At 41.0% G+C, this 22689-nt stretch overlaps 1 gene segment (V, D, J or C); it reads left to right on the top strand.

Moving 5' to 3' along the window:
* The window catches only part of LOC139235404 (Ig heavy chain C region-like), a 59308-nt gene extending 37693 nt beyond the window's left edge, over window positions 1-21615 (top strand). Inside the window, 6 exon segments of the C gene segment in view lie at window positions 9416-9716; window positions 10207-10262; window positions 16981-17280; window positions 17737-18054; window positions 20016-20324; window positions 21224-21615. Coding sequence covers window positions 9416-9716; window positions 10207-10262; window positions 16981-17280; window positions 17737-18054; window positions 20016-20324; window positions 21224-21615 — 1676 coding nt within the window.
* The last annotated feature ends 1074 nt before the right edge of the window (window positions 21616-22689 follow it).

The following is a 22689-nucleotide window of genomic DNA, read 5'->3' as shown; positions in this document are numbered from 1 at the left end:
AGTGTCACAGACAATTACGGCATAAAGGAAGCCATTCGTTCCATCGCACATCTGCTGAATCTGAGTGAAAACAAATTCTGCTCTTCTCCGCTCTAGATCTTTTGCCAATGCTTTTAAATCTATGACCTCTGCTTAGTGAGAGCCGACACACTATATCATAGAATCTTAGAAATTTACAACATTGAAGGAGGCCATTTCAGTTCATTGTATCTGCGTCAGCCGACCAAGAGCTATCCTGCCTAATCCCACTTTCCAGCTCGTGTTCTGTCACCTGTAGGTTACGACATGTTAATTGAACATCCAAGTATCGTTTAAATATGGTGAGAATTCCAGCCTCTATCAATATTTCATGCATTGCGTTTCAGACCCCCACCACCCTCTCGGTGAAGACATGTCCCCTCGTATCTCCTCTACATTATAAAAACAAGCTGGCATGTTGGAGAGATCTATTAGCTCGCTAATTAAACTACTCTGTTACAAGGAGAACAGTTATAACTTTTGAACTCTCTAATTGAAGCCCCTCATCCCTGGTAACAACCCGTTAAACCTCTTCAGTCGCCTTTCTAGTGTCTGTACATCGTTATGGAAATGTGGTGCCCAAAAATGTCAATAATATTCCATCTGAGATCTAAGGCCTAATATAAGCAGAGATGAGTTGCAATACATTAATAACTGAGCCAGCGCGTAGAGTGATTTAAATAGAGACTGGGTCAAGTGCAAGATAAACAGAGAGAGGCTCTAGTGTAATATAAGCAGAGACAGGGTCTAGTGTATTATAAACTGAGACAGGGTCTATTGTAATATAAACAGAGACAGGGTCTAGTGTAATATAAACGGAGACATTATCTAGGGTAATATAAACAGAGACAGGTTCTAGTGTAATATAAACAGAAACAGGGCCTGTTGTACTATAAACAGAGACAATGTCTAGTGTAAAATAAAGAGAGATAGGGTCTAGTGCAGAGAAGTGTCGCATGTAATGTAAACAGTGACTAGGTCTAGTGTAATATAAACAGAGACAGCGTCGATTGTAATATAAAGAGAGACAGGGTCTCGTGTAATATAAACAGAGACAGGGTCTAGTGTAATGTAAACAGGGACAGGGTCTCGTGTAATATAAACAGAGACAGGGTCTAGTGTAATGTAAGCAGGGACAGGGTCCAGTGTAATATAAACAGAGACAGGGTCTAGTATAATGTAAGCAGGGACAGGGTCTCGTGTAATCTCAGCAGAGAAATGGTCTAGTGCAGTGGTTACTGTACGTCCTACCAGTGGAAAAGATTTCTAACTATTTACTCGATTAAAACTTCTCATAATTTTGATCGCCTCTATTAAATCGCCCTTAACATTCTCTAATCTAAGGAGCATCGTCGTAGTTTCCAGCTGCTCTACTGATGCACCTGATGAACATCCAGATGCGGAGTCGCTAGATTTGATATGGAAATCCCACTTTACAACAGTGTCAGAATATCATCCCAGGCAAGATAAGAGCATTATCCCCGGGAATTAAACCGACATGTAAGACTCGTCTCAGGCACTGAACTTTGGACACTCTAAACTAAATGACAACATCTAAAAAATAAAGCAGTGGTGTGCTAAAGCCCCGGCACAATGGATCACTCTCGCCTCTGAGTGAGAAGTTTGTGGGTCCAAACCCCTCTCCAGAGAATGAGCACATAAGCTCGGCTGGCACTCCCGGTTCCAGTACCAAAGGGGAAGGGTTGGGGGCGGGGGGGAGGGCTATATTGACGGTGGTGCAGTCTTTCTGATGAGACGTTACATCTGCTGAGTCTCCCCTCACAGTTGGATGTAAGAGATTGAATGGCACTATTTTAAACAGCAGGGGATTTCACCCCGGTGTCCATTACACATATTTATCCATTAACCAGCATCACTAAAGAACAGATTCTGTGGTTATTATCACAATACATTTGTGGGAGCTTGCTGTGCGCAATTTGACTTCACATTTCCTACATTACAAAAGTGACTACACTTCAAACGTACTTCATTGTAAAGCGCTTTTAGACATTCCGAGGACGTGAAAGTCGTGAAAGTTATTTCTAAATGTCAACATTTAAAATATACGTTGCAATGGGTCACTCCTCTGCTCGCTGTTGTAACTTGTTTAGTTTAAATGGCAGGAATCTTACTCAAAATGGACATCCAGTGAATCACTGATCTGTTCAGAGACGTTCCACTGACTTAAGTATCGCAATTTTCAGAGATGAATTTTTCATTTTAATATTTTCCCTTTGATATAAATCACATCTCTTCTGATTAAACAAAAAAAAACGATGTCACTGCTGGAGATATTTCCATTTATTTGTACCAGCTAACAATATTCATAAAATAAACCCGTGCTGTGAGTTAAAACTAATCAGTAAAACTTTGTGGATCTGCTTTTGCTGCCATGAACACTTCCTGGAAACCAGTGAGGTGTTTATGTAAATAAACACAGAAATAGAAGTCCCAGATTAGAATATTGAACGACAGAAACACAGTAAATGTTTCTTCATCAATACAGAATAGAAATAAACAGAGAGAGAAATGCTAATGTCTCAACGGATTCCAGCAACAATTGATGTTTTGGAGATTTCTTTCAGTTATTGGTGAGCAAATCAACGATGTTATCCGCGGTCAGAATGGGGAAATATTCTAGTCACCGTATATAGTGACAGCTCAATGTATTAGTGGCAATTTCCTGTATCCCCTCCCTCTCTGCCTCTCTGTACTATCCACACCTTCTGCCTTGCCTCTAAAGAATGCCTCATTATCTTTACCTCGCAATAAGAAGTCAATGTCTAACAAAAATGTTCCCTAAGGTCTATTTCCAGGCCTCAAACCAAATTGGTGGTTGTGCGGAGAGGCAGCTTTATAATAAAATATGTCGTGTGAACTCAAAGATCTTTGGTGTTTGATGGGACTCTGTAGAGGGAACTTTACTCTGCTTCTAACCCCGTGCTGTACCTGCCCTGGGAGTGTGATATGTGACGGTGTAGAGGGAGCTTTAGTCTGCATAGACCATTGCTGTACCTGCCCTGGGAGAGTTTGATGGGACGGTGTAGAGCAAGCTTTACTCTCTATCTAAACCGTGCTGTACCTGCCCTGGGAGTGTTTGATGTGACGGTGTAGAGGGAGCTTTACTGTTTCTCGAATAGTGCTGTACCTGAGCTGGGAGTGTTTAATGGGACATCATCGAGGGAGCTTTTCCCTGCATAGACCCGCGCTGTACCTGCCCTGGGAATGTTTGATGGCACAGTGTGACATCTCTTTCCCAGAAAAATGTTATTATCAGTGCAACTTCCTGTATATTGCATTTCCTTTTTACCTTTTTGACATAATTACGTCATAAACACGTAAACAATGGGTGAAGTCATTTTTCACAACAATGCAGCATCATCAACTTGACTTGGTCGCAACAGCAACATCAGTGCGACCTCTGACCTTCAGCCACACAAATTGCTCGATTTGACCGATATAGACACATCTATACCCCAGGGTCCAGTGCTGTAATAACCGAGACATGTCCAATTGTAACATAGATAGAGAGGATATAGTTTAATATATACATTTACAGGGTCTAGTGTAAAATAAACAGACACAGCATCTAGTGTAATATAAACAGAGACAGTGTGTAGTGCCATATAAACAGAGACAGGGTCTAGTGTAGTAAAAACAGAGACAGTGTCTAGTGTAATATGGAAAATACAGGGTCTAGTGTAGTAAAAACAGAGACAGTGTCTAGTGTAATATGGAAAATACAGGGTCTAGTGTAACATAAACAGAGACTGTCGAGTGTAATATAAAAAATACAGGGTCTACTGTAACATAAATAGAGACAGGATCTAGTGTAATATAAATAGAGACAGGGTCTACTGTAATATAAATAGAGACAGGAGCAATCTATTATAAAGAGACAGGGGATAGTATAATATAAACAGGGTCCAACATAATATAACAAAGGAAATCGTGCTCTAATAATAACTAATACATGATCTATTGTATTAGAAACATTGACATTTCCTAGTGCAATATAAACTGAGACAGTGTCTAGTGTAATATAAAGAGAGACAGGGACTAGGGAAATATTGACAGAAACAGGGTGTACGGTAATATAAACAGAGACAGCGTCTAGTTCAATAGTAACTGAGACAGGTTCTAATGTATTATAACAGAGGGTCGAGTACTGTGATAACTGATACAGAGCTGAGCATAATATAAACAGAGACAGGTTCTAGTGCAGTATAACTGAGACAGAATTTACAGTAATAAAATAGATCCCGATGGAGTGCAGTAATAACTGAGACAGTGCCTTGTGCAATATGAATAGAGAGAAGGTCCAGTGCAGTTATAATTATACAGAGTCTAGAGTAATTTAAACATATCGAATATCTAGAGTAATTTGAAAGCAACATTCCAGCCATGCAAATCTTCATGTCTGTCTGACTGTCTATCTGTCTGTCTGTCTGTTGTTCGGTCGATCGGTCCGTCCATCTGTTACTTCCGTCACTCGATTCGGACTTCTGTCCATCTATCTGTACTTCTATCTAATATTATGCTAGACCCTGCCTCTGTTTATATTACACTAGACCCTGTACCTGTTTATATTACACCAGGTCCTGTCTCTGTTTATATTACACTAGACCCTGTCTCTGTTTATATTGGACTAGACCCTGTCTCTGTTTATATTGTACTAGACCCTGTCTCTGTTTATATCACCCTGGACCCTGTCTCTATTTATATTACACTAGACCCTGTCTCTGTTTATATTGTACTAGACCCTGTCTCTGTTTATATCACCCTGGACCCTGTCTCTATTTATATTACACTAGACCCTGTCTCTGTTTATATCACACTGGACCCTTTCTCTGTTTATATTAAACCAGACCCTATCTCTGTTTATATTACACAAGACCCTGCCTCTGTTTATATTACACTGGACACTGTCTCTTTTTATATTCTTCCGGACACTATCCCTGTTTATATTACATTAGGCCCTGTCTCTGTTTATATTACAGTAGATCCTGTCTCAGTTTATATTACGCCAGACACTGTCTCTGTTTATATTATCCTCGACACTGTCTCTCTTTTTATTTCACCAGATCATCTTTCCTTTTCAAAAATATATTGATTTCCCTATTTGAAAGTTATAATTGAATCTGCTGCCATCACCCTTTCAGGCACTACATTCCAGGCTATTAAAACTCTCTGCATAAAAAATCTCTTTATCTCCATCGTCTGGATTTATTTTATCAATCACCTTAATCTTTGTCCTCTGGTTACCGATAGACCTGCCGATGGAAACCCTACCTTCCTATCAACTCTATGAAACCCCTTCACAATTTTGAAAACATCTGTTAATTCTCCCCTAAGCATTCCCTGCTATAATAAGAATAATCCCATCCTCTTTCGTCTCCACATAACTAACTCCCTCATGCCTTGCAGCAATCTCCTCTGCATCCTCGGCAAGAGCCCAAAATTCTTCCTAAAATGTGGATTGAAATAAATTTATTGGCCCTTCAGATTATTTCTAAGGATACATGCTTCCTTCAAATTTGATAGACTGAGAAGCATTCATTATATTGTTTTACTTGTTTTGACAATGCAGACGGTGACTGAAATACTCAGCAACATTCGTCTCCACATGACTCATGTATCAATATGATCACTGTCGCCACCTGCTGATAAACGACATCTACTGCAAACCCCAGAGCTTACTTTAAACATGATTCATAATTCCAACCACAATAACTTGCTTGAACGTTTACCCAGAGGATTTTTTTTAGAACAAACAACAAGAGGTGCAGATGATCAGGAAGTATCAAGGGCGGAATTAGCAAAATTACTGTTGCAAATTCACCTTCAGCTCATCACACAGAGCCGTCAGATTAGATAAACTTCCATAATGAATAAAAACCTCACAGGAAAAATGGTGCAACCGTGGATAACAAGGGACGTTAAAGACAGTATTAGATTAAATGAACAGGCTTAGAATGTTGACAAAAAGTGGAGTAAGCCCGACAATTGGGAAGATTTTAGAATTCTGCAAAAGATGCACACGCAACTGATAATATGGGAGAAAATATAAAATTAAATAAGCTATCAAACACATAAAAACAGATTGTTAGAGCTTCTACACGTGTATAGAAAGATGACTTAAATGAGCGTACTATGCAATACAAAGTTATGTGGGACAGTAAACAGTGAGGAAGAAGGAAGAAGGCTGCAATGTTAAGTGAGTGGGCAAGAACATGACAGCTTGAGTATAATGTGGTGAAGTGTGAAGTTACGCACTTTGGTAGGACAAATAGAAACGCAGATTATTTTTTGAATGCTGAGAAACTGGGTAATGTTGTTATTCAGAAAGACCTGGATGGTCTTGTACACGAATCACAGAAAGCTAAAATAGAGCCAAAGTGAGCAATTAGGAAAGCAAATGGTAAGCAACATTTTATTGCAAAGGGATTGGAGTATTAGATCAAAGAAGTCTTCATGCACTTCTATTGGGCCTTGCTGAGACTACACCTGGTGTATTGTATACAGTTTTGTTCTCTTACCTAAGGAAGGATACACTTGCCTTCGAGGTAGTGCATCTAAGGTTCATCAGACTGATCTGATTCCTGCGAGGCGGCGGTGTGGGGGGCGGGGAGGGAGTGCGCAGGGGGGTGGGTGGGTGGGATGCTGTCCTATGAGAAGAGATTGAGTATCTAATGTCCATATTTACGAGAAAATCAGAAGATAAGAACATAAGAATTGGGAGCAGAAGTAGGCCATACGGTTCCTCGAACCTGTTCCGTCATTCAACGGGATCATGGCTGATCTTCTACCTGAATTCCACTTCCCTGCACTGTCCACATATCCGAATGAAAACATATGCAGGGCTTCGGGGAAAGGGCGGGGGTTGGGTCAATTATACAAAGTACTTCAAGTGTGGTCTAACCAAGTTTCGTATAACTTTTGCACTTTTCAATTCAATCCCTCTAGAAATAAACCCGAGTACAGTTTTTATTCTTTTTATGGCATTATTAACCTGCGTCGCTACTTTTAGTGATGTGTGTATTTGCATTCTCAGAGACCTTTGTTCCTCCATCCCACTTAGATTCTTATTTTAAACGTGATAAGTGACCTCCTTATTTTTCTTACCAAAATGTAATAACTCATGCTTGTCTGTGTTGGAACTAATTAGTCAATTCATGCATTCTTGTAATTCGTTGCAGTGTTCCTCAGTATTTACACACCGACCCGCCCACCCCACGTGCATTCGAAAATTTAGAAGTTGTGTTTTTGACTCCAAAATCTAAAATGTTAATATAAGTTGTGAACAATAGTGGACCCAGCACTGATCCTTGTGGGATCTCTCTTTCTTTCTATCTATCTATCTATCTATCTATCTATCTATCTATCTATCTATCTATCTATCTATCTATCTATCTATCTATCTATCTATCGATCTATCTATCTATCGATCTATCTATCGATCTATCTATCGATCTATCTATCGATCTATCTATCTATTACAGGGTTATTTGCGGTACTGATACTCCAGCTGACTGCTGCTTTTGACATGGTGTCTGAGGCATTGGATATAATTCTTTTCCTGGGATATGGGAACAGTTCCACACATTTACACAACGAAAAAATTAAATTTAACTCCAGTACCATTACTGGGTAGATGTGTATATTAATAGGTCTTTTGACAATGTAAAGGTTTTGAAGTTGGCTTCCAGGCATGCGGTCAGCAGTGAGAAAACAGACCTTTGATGGACTGCAAAGAATCCCAAATGCTTCCTGTAAATGACACTGGTGTTCGAGGCTCGCTGAAGGCAGTCGGTTGGGTTACTGCCAAATATTGTGTCGGTCAGAATAGCGTGAACAAGAATGGGAGAAAGATGGTATTTAACTACTTGAACATGAAATTATTCAGTCGAACTTTTAAAATAAGAAACATTTTACATGGTATAACATCACAAGAATGATTTTCCGTAAATTCCTTGCTCACCATATTAAAAATAGGATCGGAAAATAATGAATTGATCAACACGGTATCTAATGAAAACTATTTCCAAATAAATACCATTCTGGACCATTCAGTCCCTTTATTCAGTACAGGATGAAGTTTTGGAGAGAGGTTTAATGGCCTCACCCCACACTATGATGAGATGAGTGGGATTCGCAAAGTAACTAAAACAGGTTGAATTGCCTTGAATATTCTCACAGAGAAGTGCCAGCTGCACTTCTTTAATATTATCACAGAATTTAGAGCCAGGTCTAACCTCATGTCTCCATTATTCCTGATTAGTAGCCGCGCAGTGTGCGGTATAATTTGATCTGATTTGGGTTCCTGAACAACCCCTCTCATAGCCAGGCTACCATTGGGTGGTGAAATGCCCAGATTGTGATCTGTTGCTGCTGGAGATGAAGCATTTATTCCTGTGAAATTCTGTAACATATCGTTATGTCCTGATACACCGTGTTCCTGTTACCCGTGTCTGTTACACAGTCGGTCGCTATTAAAGTTAGCTGCAAGGATTTGGATATCGAGGTTTGCTGATCACATTATCGGTTCTGATTCACAAGCTTCTCTCATAAAACGCAGGTCTGAAGCGGGAGGGACCCACTTTCTTATGTGTCTCCGTCAACTCACTCCTTAATCATCAGTCAAGCGGACTTATTTGACAGCTAATTTTACAAACGGCTGTCGTCGGGTCACAGACTCAGGGGCAGTTAGTGAAATGCAATGAGAGACAATTGTGTAATGTGAGGAGTATGATCTCATCTCCAGACCAAAAGTGTGTAGCTTTAGCCAAGTACACCGTAAATAGAATCACATTACCCATCTCCCGCACTCGGTTACATAGAGTGATAACAATTCAGATTATAGGGGATACTTTATTGGTACAGATGCATGGATAGATAGCGGGAGATGGAGAAACACAAACTGGCAGTATCTTTAGACCCTGATTATGTAATTCAATCTCAGAGATTCACATCCCCTTTGAAGGAGTGAGGAAATAAGGGATTTAATTTACAGTCCAGATGTGAGTCCATTCTGTTGGTGATGTGGAAGGTGTGATGTGAATCCAGAAACCGCCTCTATCAGTGAATCAATGGGCGGCGCCTGTAACCTCGCCCCCAGCTCCCGGGTATTTAACTGCTGTCACTGGGACCGCAATACAACAGTCTGGGAGTGGGTTTGTTCAGTGAGTTCTTGCCGGTACCATTCACCACACATTGCCAGGAGGATGAGGTCGGCGATTTCTCTCAGTCTGTTGCTGGCTTTCTTTTCCCGTGAGTAGTTTTTATTGTCCAATGTCTCACTGTTACTGTCTCAGTGTTAGTCTCTCTCTGGAATGTTACAGAGTCAGGAATCATTTCACCAGGATTGAATCTTCGGGTATTTTGATTATTTTTACAGGTGTCCAGTCGGATGTGGTGTTGACTCAGCCCGAGGCAGAGATCAGGTTTCCCGGAAGCTCCCTGAGACTGACCTGTAAAACCAGCGGCTTCGATCTTGGTGGCAGCTACATGTACTGGATCCGCCAGATTCCCGGACAGGGGCTGGAGTGGCTGGTTCAGTATTACAGTCCATCGAACAAGTATTACGCCGCAGGGATTGCGAGCCGATTTACTGCGTCCAAAGACATTTCAAACAACATCTTCGCGCTGGACATGAAGAATCTGAAGAGCGAAGACGCCGCCATCTATTACTGTGCAAGGTACCACAGCGAGAGGAACCAGGGCTGGACCTGTACAAGAACAGATCGAGGGGGAATTCAACAACTTACATCATAACCTGATGGTCATTAATTGTGTCAAATGCAATGTTACCGGCAATGTACAGAACAAGACCATAAACCGCTTCTTACAAAACTAACACACTGAGAATTCAATGGTAAAAATCTAACACACTAACCCATGTACAGAACGGAGGTGTTCATTATGCTCCTGTTTAATGTTAACAGTGTCAGCAATTGCAGAGCTGGAGGTGATGCTCGATTCACTGTGCCTGGTACATGCAGGGAGCTGGTTAGAACTGTGTTCACTTTCAATTGTGCTATGTAAACTGTTGGCTAAATTCTAAACTTGATCAGAAGCGAATGAGTATTTGAAGTGAATGTCTATTTGACGTGAATGTTGAGAGTCAGTACTGAGCAGAGAGTGAGTGCAGTATGTGTGCGGGTTCCTGTCACTGTGGGACTGCGGGAGTGGGTACATTGCCAAGGACTACTGGGGACAAGGGACCATGGTAACGGTGACTGCAGGTAAGGAACATTCACTCATTCAGTAACTCTTGTATTTGTGTCTTTATTTTATATTTCTGTTTATTTTAATAATTATTTCGTTCACTGAAACTTAGGTTCAGTGGATTTTGTTTTGAGATTTTTTGCAATTTTCAATGTGATTCTGCTGCAAAGTGATTATAGAATTCAACTTTTTCTCCACAGAAAATGTTGTTCATGTGATTTGCTGTTTATTTGCTGACGAGACATGTGCCTGGGTTACTCTAAATACATTATGGTTTTTACACTGTTTGATGTTTCTGCAATGTTTAATTTTGGTGACCACTAATTGCTGCAGTTTTTCTGATCGAATGCAAACATTGTGTTTAAATGTGTTTAAAAGAACATTGTAGGCACAAAACAGAAAGCTTAGCGACCAGTAAATAATCTTAAGGAATTTTAAGTTTTTTAATGAAAATTGGATTGTCATCTACTGACCGAATGTTCCCGAACTCTCAGATTCAATACGTGAGCTGTTACTGTAATTAAGTACTGAAAAATTAACATATTTCACGCTGGGACACACTTAAATTAATATTATTAACATTATTATAATGTAGCAATATCATCACGTTTTATTAAATATGCTATAATATCAACATTAATGTATTTAACATGATCTGTCTAATCACAATTCTGCTCTCATTATTTTATATTTCTGTTGAATTCAATCTTTAGTTATTTCAGTGTTAGGCGGGTTCAGTGATTTTGTAATGAGATTTTTTGCAATGATACATTTGATTCTGCTGAAAGGGTTGATGAAATGAAGGATCTGCTCCATGAAAGGTTCTGTCGAGGGATTCCGCCCCTCAGTGATGTGATTTAGTGTTGATCTGCTGAGGAGAGATGTGCCTGTGTTACTCAGAATACCTAGAATTTGTGAATCTAGGCGTTTCTACAATGTTCAATATGGGTGTCAGCGGGCAGCAGCAGGTTTCTGCTCGAATGCAAACACGATATGTGTTTGAAACTGTTTGAAAACAGTTTATAGACAGAGAACAGGACGGGTTTAGAAATCAGAAATCATTGAAAGGTATTTTAATATAACAATTATACAAGTGATAATTATATATTCAACTATTAATTTATGTTTACGATGCTGATATTTTATTGTGCGAAATGTAACTAATTGCCATCTGAATAATTAACGTGTTCAGGATGTAGTTGAATTAAATTAATATTAACCAACCGATTATAATGCGATAATATCTCCCAGTGTTATTAAAATATGCTATAAGTCCAATGTTAATTTACTTAATATTATTCGCCTTCCAAAATCCTGCTCTACACTGGGCTCCATTAAAGGAAGCAGAAACTTTTAGAGGCTGGATACAGTTATTAATTATGCCTGCAATTATTTCATTAATAACATACTGATTCCACCGCTGTGTTCAGTTTGAGTCGGGAGTTCAATTACTTGCTACCTCCTGTTTACACAGATGAATGACTGAGTGCAATTAATTATAACTTAAAGCCGTGTTGCAAATTGCATTTTGTCAATTTAATATATCTGCTGGGGTATGACATTCTCACTGTGCAGCCGAAAATTGTTATTGAATCAATATTGTGTGTTGTTTGATAGAATTATTACTAAATTAATCTTGAACACTTTGCAAGACCAAAAGCTGAGAGACAGGCGTCGCTGGCAGTCAAAGAATTATTCATGTAATTATATTTAAATTCAAGGCAGGTTCCGACTGTGTATGGATGGAGACAGGCAAATAATCCATTGAAATTCAAGCAGATTAATTTACTTACAAAAGGTCCATCTTCTTTTGAATTTAAAACAAAATCCTATCTCCCAAAACGCTGCTGTATGCGGAATAGAACGGTAGACAAAGCACAGATAATATCTGAGAGTTATGTTTAATTCTTATGAATGTTAAATTGATGAACAAAGTCTCACCTCATTCAGTTTCAGTGTCGCATATGGTCTGAATGATTTGTTATCCTCCAGTTTTACACTCACCATTCTGGAAACTATTTTCAAGAAGTAGCAGAGTATATTTAATCATTAATTTGCGGGCATTATGTGAATAACGGGAGTGAACTATAAAAGATTGTCTGTGTTATTAAACAGCGGAGGCTCTGCTATTGACTTTAAGCTGCACGGGTGGGTTTTAATTAATAAAACCATTTTTGGGGTTTAAGATTGAGGAGAATATTTCAGCTCGAGATTCCAGTATTAGTAAACAAGCGGTTTACAACCATCGGAGTTGTGACCTCGGCTGGACAGAGAACTATTTAAAATAGTCCTCCCCTAAATCCATCATGTGAAATGTTCTCTGCGAATAGACTCAGTTTTTGCTATATCAGAAACATGCAGAGTTTAAAAAGATGTCGGTCGAGAGCGGGACAGTGGTAGAACTGCGTGATTATTGTCAATTATTCAAATTTGATTCGATATAAGTAAAAATAAGGTATTTTTCTGAGAATGTATGTATTAATATGCTGCTTAATATTTTAATATTCATGAATTGTTATTGTAAGTTAAGTTAATCTTAATATATCACAAGTTACCAGGCAGAAAAAGGTTTTAATATTATTATTAATTAATTGCATTAGTAAGGCAGAAATTCAAGAACGTTAATTTAATTTCAAAAGTTCCAGGTACGTGTGCTTCTGAGCAGGAAGAGCCAGATAAGCACTCAGATTATTTTCAATAATCAGCTAACATGAACATTAACTTAGACAGTAACATCAGTGCTAATTCATTAAACATAAACGATCCATTACAATTGTGTTGCATACTGGTCAGTATTACAATTATTGCAAAATCTCAAGGGTTGCAGATAATGTTTAATTAATTCATAAGTTAATTTACAAAACAATGCATGTATAACCCGGCTGTGCTGAGTTTGATAAGGTGTCGCTGCAGATTTTAGTGAATTAACTTCTTGTTTTGCCTCGATGATTTTACAGGTTATATTTACTGATGAAAATATATAAAATCAGTGGGTGATCAGGTTTCAATGTAGATGTCCCCTGGATTGTGACATTCTGAATATGTCACCAAGTCCCGTGTGACGGGCAGCAAATTGCCGTGGAATGTGAATTATTTCCAGATACTTACTTTCAGGGAAGTTAATTTTTACACGGTTTACAAGATAGTTGACAGAGATGGAAAAATGGCTGGATGTTGAAGTTTCTCTCAAATTAATATCAGTTTAATTTCAAAGAATCTGCAGACTTGCGGTGGTTGGAAATTGGCAAGAAATAAATTAGAAATCAAACAACTTCATTGAAATTAATAGATTGAACTGGTCTCTCTGCCTGGAGCACCGTTTGTGTCTGTTCTGTTTATGTGCGCCTGCTCACTGTGTGAGAATCAGGAGTCCTCCTGACGGGTTGTAAAACTTCTCGATTGTGATCCTGTATTGCGGGGAGTGTCATTTAACTCAGTTATTTAAGAAACTGGCATAGGTGAGAAACGTGAAAGATTGACTTTGAGGTTGTGGAGTCTCCGCAGAAATGAGATCGTTAATCCAGATTATGATAGCCAGAAGAAGCAGTTCCGAAACACCATGGGGAGACAGTAGAAGGAGCTTTAATCAGTTTCTAACCCGGTAGTACCTGCCCTGGGAGTGTTTGATGGGACAGGGCAGAAGGAGCTTTACTCTGTATCTAGCCCATGCTGTACGTGCCCTGGGAGTGTTTGATGGGACAGTGTAGAGGGAGTGTTACTCTGTATTTAGCCCATGCTCTACGTGCCCTAGGAGTGTTGATGGGACAGTGTAGATGGAGCTTTACTCTGTATCTTGACCCATGTTGTACCTGCCCTGAGAATGTTTAATGGGACACTGTAGAGGGAGCTTTACACTGTACCTGTCTTGGGAGTATTTGATGGGACAGTGAAGAGGGAGCTTTACTCTGCAACTAACCCGTGCTTTACCTTAAATGGCAGTGCTTGATGGGACATTGCAGAGATAGCTTTAATCAGTATTTAACCTTTTATTTACAAGGACGTGGAGCTTAATTGGGTCCTTCAATATAGATTGATCTTCTATTTAATCAGAGCTCTAGGTGAGCTGGTGCGCTTTAATGGATCAGTGTATCGGAAGCTTTTATTTGTACTTGTGATAATTGTGCTTAATCTAATCGGTCAATTTGATAACGCATTTTAAGGGAAGACATTTCGTAGCACATCTCTGCAGTACTTCAGCTGGGAATGTTTGACGGGATAGCACAGATAACGTATTACTCTGTGTGCAACCCTTGCTATACCTGTCCTGACCCACACGGCAGCATAGCGGGAGCTTTGCTCTCTTATCCGTGCTATATCTGACCTGAGAGTGCTTGGTCAGGCAGTGTTCAAGGCACCGTTATCTGCGTCTAACAGATAGCAGATAAACTGCTCGTGCCAGATATATACAATGAATCGTTCCATTGCCCAGATTAAACAACGCACATTCATTGATGTTTATATTCTTTCTGAAAAAAATGCCCAATTTTTAATGAGTTATTAATGTTTGAACATTTTGAGCATCAGATTACTATTGAACACGATTGGCCTGATCCTCAGCTCACTTTCAGAACAAACCGTTTCAGGAAGTGAATAACGCTCCAGAAAGCAGCGCCTGTTCTGATCTGTTGGGAGGCTGTAAGATATTTTCACAATTTAAATGGAGAATATCGGGACTGCCGCTTCAAATGACCGTCATGAGGACCTCATGTTTAGAAACATTATGTTGTTCAATTCTTCCTGAGAAGGTTAAAGGCAGGGACAAACTATGACGAGATGCAGCTATTGGCCTGGGTCACAAGACAAGGCACACAGTCACTGAGCTGCAATTCTGTGAAACATTTAAAGAGATAGAGTCAACCTGCAATACGTCATCATTCACAATGAACTTTAAGCCTTTATAACAGCATGCGATTGACTAATTTGCGTCAGATTTATAAGATCCTTTTCTGAAATATCCTCTTTCATTCTAATGAACAATAAAAGTAGATCTGGTAGAGGTGTCCAAAATATGAAGCGTTTCCTTCCATTAAATCTAGAAGAACTATTCCCATGACTCGTATAGAATGATAGCATCTCACAACACTGAAAAGACCATTCAGGCATCGTGCCTGTGCCGGCTCTGAAAGAGCTGTCCAATTTAGTCCAACTCCCCAGGGTTTTCATTGTAAACGTGCAAATGAATCCTCCTGACGTACAGGATGAACTGCCTGGAGCATTCCTGAAATTACCAACCCTCTGTGTGAAAAAATTACCCCAATTTCCCCTTTCGATCTTCTGCCAATTATTTTAAATCTGTGACCTTTGGTTACGCAACTTCTTTCCAGCGAAAGCTGTTTCTCCCTACTTGCTCTATCAAAACCTGTCATAATGTTGAATATCTCTCTTAGGTCTCCTCTTAACCTCTGCTCTAAGGAGAACATCCCAGCTTCTCCAATCTCTCCACATAACTGAAGATCCCATCCCTGGCATCATCCTGGTAAAAGCCTCCCCTCTACACTCCCCAAGGGCTTGACATCCTTCCTACATTGTTGTTCCAGAATTATGCACAATACTCCAGCTGAGGTCTAACACGTGATCTGTAAGTTTAGCATAACCGCCTTGTTTTTGTAGTCAATGTCCCATTTACAAAGTCAAGTATCCCATACGCTTTCATAATAGTCTAACCAGTTTGCCCTGCCCCCTTCAAAGATTTGTGAATATATACATCTAGATATCTCTGTTCATGCATCCCCTCAAAATAATACTATTTAGATTATACTGCCTCTCCATCTTCCATCCAATGTGTATCGCTTCTCAATGATTCGCATTAAATTGCAATTGCCATGTTCCGGCCCATTTCACTGGACCATCTGTCTCCTCATGGAGTCTGCTGCTATCATGTTCACTATTGGCTACGTTGCCAGGTTTTGCATTATCTTCTAAATTCGAAATTGCATTCCCTATACCCAAGTCCATGTCATTGTTACATAACAAGAACAACAATGGGAATTGAAATGGGCCATTTAAGGAGAAACTTCCAATTAACCGGAATTTGGAATGGTATTTTATTCGGATTATTAATTGAGTGGCAGGGAGGAGGAAACTCAAGAGACATGCATTCAATAGGATGGGATAGAGTCCAGATCACAGTGCGCTGAAGGACATCGCTCTCCCTCAAATACTGAGAAAGAAAGAGAGAGATTCAACTCAATCGCGATTCATCTACAGACTGAATCTTAGAAACTAGACTATGGAAATGCTTCCTGTTGAATTATGTGGCAGGCAAATTTAGAGGGTTTTTTGCTGACGCGTGAGGCAGGAATTCCGCTGTTACTTTGAAATGCAGTCACTGTTGTTTTGTAGGGATACGCCGCAGGCAATGTGCACAGAGTAAATTTCCCCAAACTGCAATAAAGGACCAAAAATGGTGCTGATTGAGAAATAAATGATGGCCGAAAAAGCAGGAACACGTCTCTGTTCTTCGATTGTATGATCCAATGAAGGATTCTTTATTGACGAGTTATGTAAAAGTTCTTGTTGTGTAATGTGATAGAGCTCGGGGATAGAGAGGTGTGTTCCTGACAGGGGCATCGACAGGTGCTTATGATGGAACTGACAGAAGCTCAAATGCCCGTGTAGTCTTTGATGGGGAAATGGTGGAATTAGTTTATTCTGCAGTAAAATTTCGAGTTGTTTCTTTCTTTTATAAGCACGGATTACAGAGTCTAACTTGTTCAATGGGCCATTCCTTCCCAGTAACACCGTCTCCCCCCACCCTCTACGCCCTGCTCTCCTCCTGTGAACAACCCAGCACCGATGGCTCCATCACGTACGGCTGTTTGGCAATGGACTATTCCCCCGACATCACCAGCCTTTCCTGGAAGAAAGATAAAGAGCCGATCACCACTGGATTGAAGACCTACCCGCCAGTGCTCAACAAGAAGGGAATCTACACCCAGAGCAGCCAGTTAACCATCACCGAGTCAGAGGTGGGGAGCAGCACAATCAACTGCGAGGTTCGACGTGGTGTGTCGGTCTGGGCCATCACAATGCCAGGTTAGTGGTGTGGGATACAGGGCAAATTGTGATAAGATGAGAAATTATGTTTAACTTGCATCGGAACTTGATCAGACAACACTTAGAGTACTGTGTGCAATTCTGCTCTCTGTAACATACTTATAATGCTGTGCACAGTTCTAGTCTCCTTATCACATTTAGAATATTGTTTAAATTTCTGGTTTCCATCTCGTACTTAGAATATTATGCATAATTCTGGTCTCCATATCACACTTAGAGTACTGTGCATGGTTCTGGTCCCCATATCGCACTTAGAATATTGTGCACAGTTCCGGGCTGCATATTACACTGAGAATTCTGTGCACAGTCCTGCTCTCTGTAACTGCCAGGTTTGTGTTAGTCTGACAGCAAAGAACCCGTTAAAATATAAGGACACTTTGCATTTCTTAATCATTTATTTTGCAAGCAATGTCAGTAATATGTCTTCTCTTGAAGATCCTGAACGGGACATCGTTCCTCCAACTGTTCTCCTCACACTGAGTTCCACTGAACAAATCACCAGCAGCAGATATGCAAGCGCCGTGTGTTCAATCATCGATTTCAGGCCAAAGTCACTGACTGTGAATTGGCTGAAGAGTGGACAACTCATGGATTCGGGCTTCCTCACCTCTCCCGTCTTTGAGGTGAACGGGAACTTCTCGACAGCCAGTCGGCTGACAGTCCCCGCCGAGGAATGGTTAACCGGCTCGGTCTACACCTGCCAGGTCACTCATCAAGGGGTCACGCAAAACCATAACTTCAGCAGATCTCAGGGTAAGAGGTACAATCCCGGGAGGTTCCAGACCATTCTGAGCGCTGATCTCAGTCAAGACTTTTATTGGAATTAGTAAAAAGCACAGAACTATTCCTAATTTCCAATCATGCAGTTTGTGTATTCTTGTGATACAAACTTGCCTTTATACAGCGCCTTCAGCGACCACAGACTGAACCAAAGCGCTTGCCAGCCAATGAATTAAGTTGTGAAATGTGGTCACAGTTGTAATGTACAAAGTGCGGCAGTCATTTAGTGCACAGCAAGCTCCCACAAACAGCAATGTGATAATGACCATTTTTTTTGTTTAGTGATATTTCTTGAGGGATAAATATTTCCAGGCCACCAGGGAGAACTCCTCTGCTTTTCATTGAAATATTTCCAGGGGAACGTTTATGTCCACCTGAGAGGCCAGACGGATCCTCGGTTTAACACCTGATCTGAAAGCCGGAACCTCCGATAGTGCACCACGCCCCCAGTACTGCACTGGGAGACTCAGCTTACATTTTGTGATCAAGTATCTGCAGTGGGACTTCAACCCACGATCTTCTGGTTCAGGATTCCTCATTGTTCAGGATATATTAACCTCGCCAAAGAAGATTTCTCCCTGCTCTAACTTCAGGCAGTGAGTGAAGTGTCCTTAGTCTCAGGTATATCCTGAGTTGGCTGATCATATACGGAGTGGCAGTAGGAGTCTGGAACCCTTTACCGCTAACTGTCCAGGAACCCACTGCTAGAATGGACATTTACCCTATTCAGAGCACTGAGCCCAATTCTGGGTTGCGCACCTCAGGAAGGATATACTGGTCGTGGAGGCGGTAAAGTGCATGTTTACCTGAATTATACCGGGACTAATAATATAAAATGAGCAGGAGACGAATATAGAACGTTAAGAGATGATCAAATTGACATGTTTAAGTTGATAAATGGAATTGATCGAGTAGATATAGAAAACATTATTTAGTTTGATGAAAGAATCGAGAACAAGTAGCAGAACCTTAAAATTAGAGCTAGGCCGTGCAGAGGTGATGTCAGAAAGGATTTTCTCACAGGAAGAATAGTGCAAGTCGGGATTTCCCTCCCCAAAAGGTGCTGACGCTTGCTTTCAATTGAAAAGTAGAAAAGTGAGATTGATAGATTTTTGTTCGGCAATATTATCAAGGGTTACATAACCAAGGCGTGAAGATGGTGTTGATGATCTAACTGGATGGCAGGACAGGATGGATGGGCTGAATGGCCTCCTCCTGTTCCTATGTTGCTATTAATGCCCTGAGGTCATATTTCACCCTGGATCTCTCTCACCATACATGATAAATGTTCAGTAATTACAGATATTAACAAACTACCTCACATCATTACAAATGACGCCCGACCACAAAGATTCCTTGGAACTCCATTCTCCCGATATTGCACTTCTCCTCTGACGGGGGATGTGACTGGTACCTGCACATTTTCACCGCAACAAAAAACGCAGCAAGAGACCAGAAATTTAACTTTGTTTCCTGTTGACCTATAAATCCTGAAATTAATTTGACACTGGTTTTGAACGAGTATAATGCTGGTGTAGACCTCTTGAACTTCGGGCTATTCGGGCTTCAGCTTTTATAACCAGTGGAGATGCATTTGGGTGCAAGGATCTATAGACGGGTGTAAAGGAGCAAGGGATTTCAGGAAGAGCGCTATTCAAAGCCGAACACAATTGCACCCCAGTCTATTCCCATTTTACGCCGGGTATTTGCTTCACAGCCCATTACAGGTGGCTCTGGCTGAAAATACACAGGAAATGTTACAGATCTACCGGAATCGTTGCCAATTCATTGTCTTCCAATAACGCTGGTGTTGAGGCAACAGCAAGAGGTTGATATCTTAAAAGTGATTTATTCCCCTTAAAGAGTAAAGGCTAAATATTGGTATCCTGATTCTGAAGCTGCAGCTTTTCTTGACTATCATTCCTGTTTTGCAGTGGATGTCCCATGCAGCGATTCAAAAATCACTCTTCGCTCACCATCACTGGAACAGATCTTACTGGAGGCGACGGTGACCTTAACCTGCGTCGTGTCAGACGCTCCTTATGGGCTCACTGTGACCTGGACCCGAGAAAAGGAGGCTTTGAAATCAGAGATTGCCGTCCAACCGGGAGAGGATCCCAACAGCGTGATCAGCAACTTAAACATCTCGACACAAGACTGGCTGAGTGGGGATAAGTTCTACTGCGTGGTGAGCCATCAGGATATGCCGACACCGATCAGAGAATCCATCCACAAGGAGAAGGGTGAGGGGGAAGATTGTTGCAATAAGTGACTATTTCTGCTGCATGTGCAAGGGCCAATTCATTATTTAAAGTGTTTAATGGGCTAATCTGATCATTCAGTTTGGTAATTCCACGAACTCAGCACTCTGGGACCTGATGTTGTGTATGTTAGGGGAAACTGGATAAGTCCATGGGTGAGAAAGGGTATGTTATTAGGGTTAGATTAAGTGAGCTAGGAGGAGGCTTGTGTGGAACATTCACACCGGCATAGACCAGTTGGCCAAATCTCCTTGTTATGTGCTGTAAATTGTATGTAATTTTCCACACCAATCCTTCAAGATTTCAGAGTGAAAGGTTGTGTTCCCTCTGCTGCGGGATGGAAAACCAGAGGGGCCCCAGAGGGGAAAAGGAAAAGCTTTAAAATTCAACGCAGTGTCCATTTCTTTCACATCTAACCACCTGAAATTGGCTGAATTTTAATGAGGAAGGCGAGTTGTGGGCGGTGGTCTCACAGGCCACCCGGGAGAATGGGAGGATTGTAAGCCGAGTGAGGAGGTCTCGGATCACGGGGGGTGGGTTAGATAGGGACCCTGGATCCAGGGAGTATGTGTAAGGGCAATTATCACCTGGTTGCAGAAGTCCCCGCCTCGCTGTAACTGCAGGGATTTACACAGTGTGTCAACCGGACCAGCGACAGATAAACACCAAATGGTGGTTAAAAAAGAGCATTCCAGCCTAATTTAAATACATTACTCAAATATAATATTACAACTGGGAGTGGGCTAGTTGATGTCGGGATTACAATTTTTAACAATTTATATACCTCCACGCCCAAAACCTGCCCGCTGTATTCGTTTAAAGTTCCCCCATTGTCTCTGGAACTGTCCAGTTCATTGGTCTTTATTGTAACTGTTCGACAGCGAAAGATCCACGGGAACCAGCCGTGTCTGTCCTCCTGCCCTCGGCAGAAGAAGTCTCCGCTCAGGGGTTGGTCAGCCTCACCTGCTTAGTGAGAGGTTTCTCCCCCCGAGAGATCTTCGTCAAATGGACCGTCAATGACAAGCCGGTGGATTCGGGCAACTACAAGAACACCGAGGTGATGGCGGAGAACGGCAGCAGATCCTTCTTCCTGTACAGCCTGCTATCCATTGCAGCCGAGGAGTGGGCCAGCGGCGCTTCTTACTCCTGTGTGGTGGGACATGAAGCGATCCCCTTGAAGATCACCAACAGAACCGTCAATAAATCCAGCGGTAAACCCAGTTTCGTCAACATTTCCCTTGTTCTGATGGACACCGTAAATTCTTGTCAATGAGAATCTCTCGATTGCATTTCCGTTCTTAAATTAAAAACAATAAAGGGTTTTTTTTCCAATCGTGAGTTAAACACACAGCCGCTCAATCAACTATGTTTCCTATTTTTGCCAATGTGAGGGCTGTTTATCTGAAGTAGGGTGTTTGCGCGCCTCGGTCCCAAGGCTTGTACAGCCAGCGCTCCCAGCTCAGATACACCATGGGTTGGAGACTGCGTGAAGTTCTCTCATTACAGAATTCCTGAAAGTAACTTCAGCAGAGAGAGAGTAAAGGCTAATTTTAATTCACTGCACCTCTCACAACCACCAGCGAGAGGGGAATGGGAAATGTGTAATTCACGTAACCCCCCACTGCCCCTCCTGCAGGGAGATGGGAAGTGAACCACTCTCTTTTAAATGCACTAAGTTGTTATCAGTACAATGTCACATTCTAACCCATGGTCTAAAGATTTTAAACTTGCCACATGAGTATTATATTCTGAAATAACTGTTTATTCCACGTAATATTTTTAAATAGGGTTGGGGGTGCAACAGTCCCTGTTAATTGTAAACTAACATGCTGAATTCTAATGGGCCATATCTAAACTGGTGATTTAATCCTCTGCGGGTTTCTCACAGTTGTGTCCCTGATGTTTCTGAGGCCCATCGGTTGAATTGTTGCATTCCTTCGGCTGACGTCACATTGCGCCTCACACAGGACACATTTACACAGAGCAGGGAGAATACTTGTGAAAGTGAGTTTGTCTGTGTTCACATGTAAGTGTGTTGATGATTTTTTATAAGTGTGTGTGTTTTTGTGTAAGTGCACAATTGCACACAAACACACATAGACTTACATATAAAGACATACATTAACACTCTGACACATAATATTTTACGTAACTAGAATATAATGAAAACCATCATTGTCAAATCCAGTTCTTGATGCTCTCTGAAAATGTTAACAATAGCAATAATACACGTCAATCTAAACGCACACTTACACAACGGATACTTACACACACTTACACACACATAGACACACACATCAATCCACACAGACACTGACACAAAGCACACCTACACACACATAAACAC

This window comes from Pristiophorus japonicus, chromosome 23, assembly GCF_044704955.1.
Source record: "Pristiophorus japonicus isolate sPriJap1 chromosome 23, sPriJap1.hap1, whole genome shotgun sequence".
NCBI classification, from domain to species: domain Eukaryota; kingdom Metazoa; phylum Chordata; class Chondrichthyes; family Pristiophoridae; genus Pristiophorus; species Pristiophorus japonicus.
Note: the sequence above shows the minus strand (reverse complement) of the source record. Positions and strands in the feature narration are given on the sequence as shown.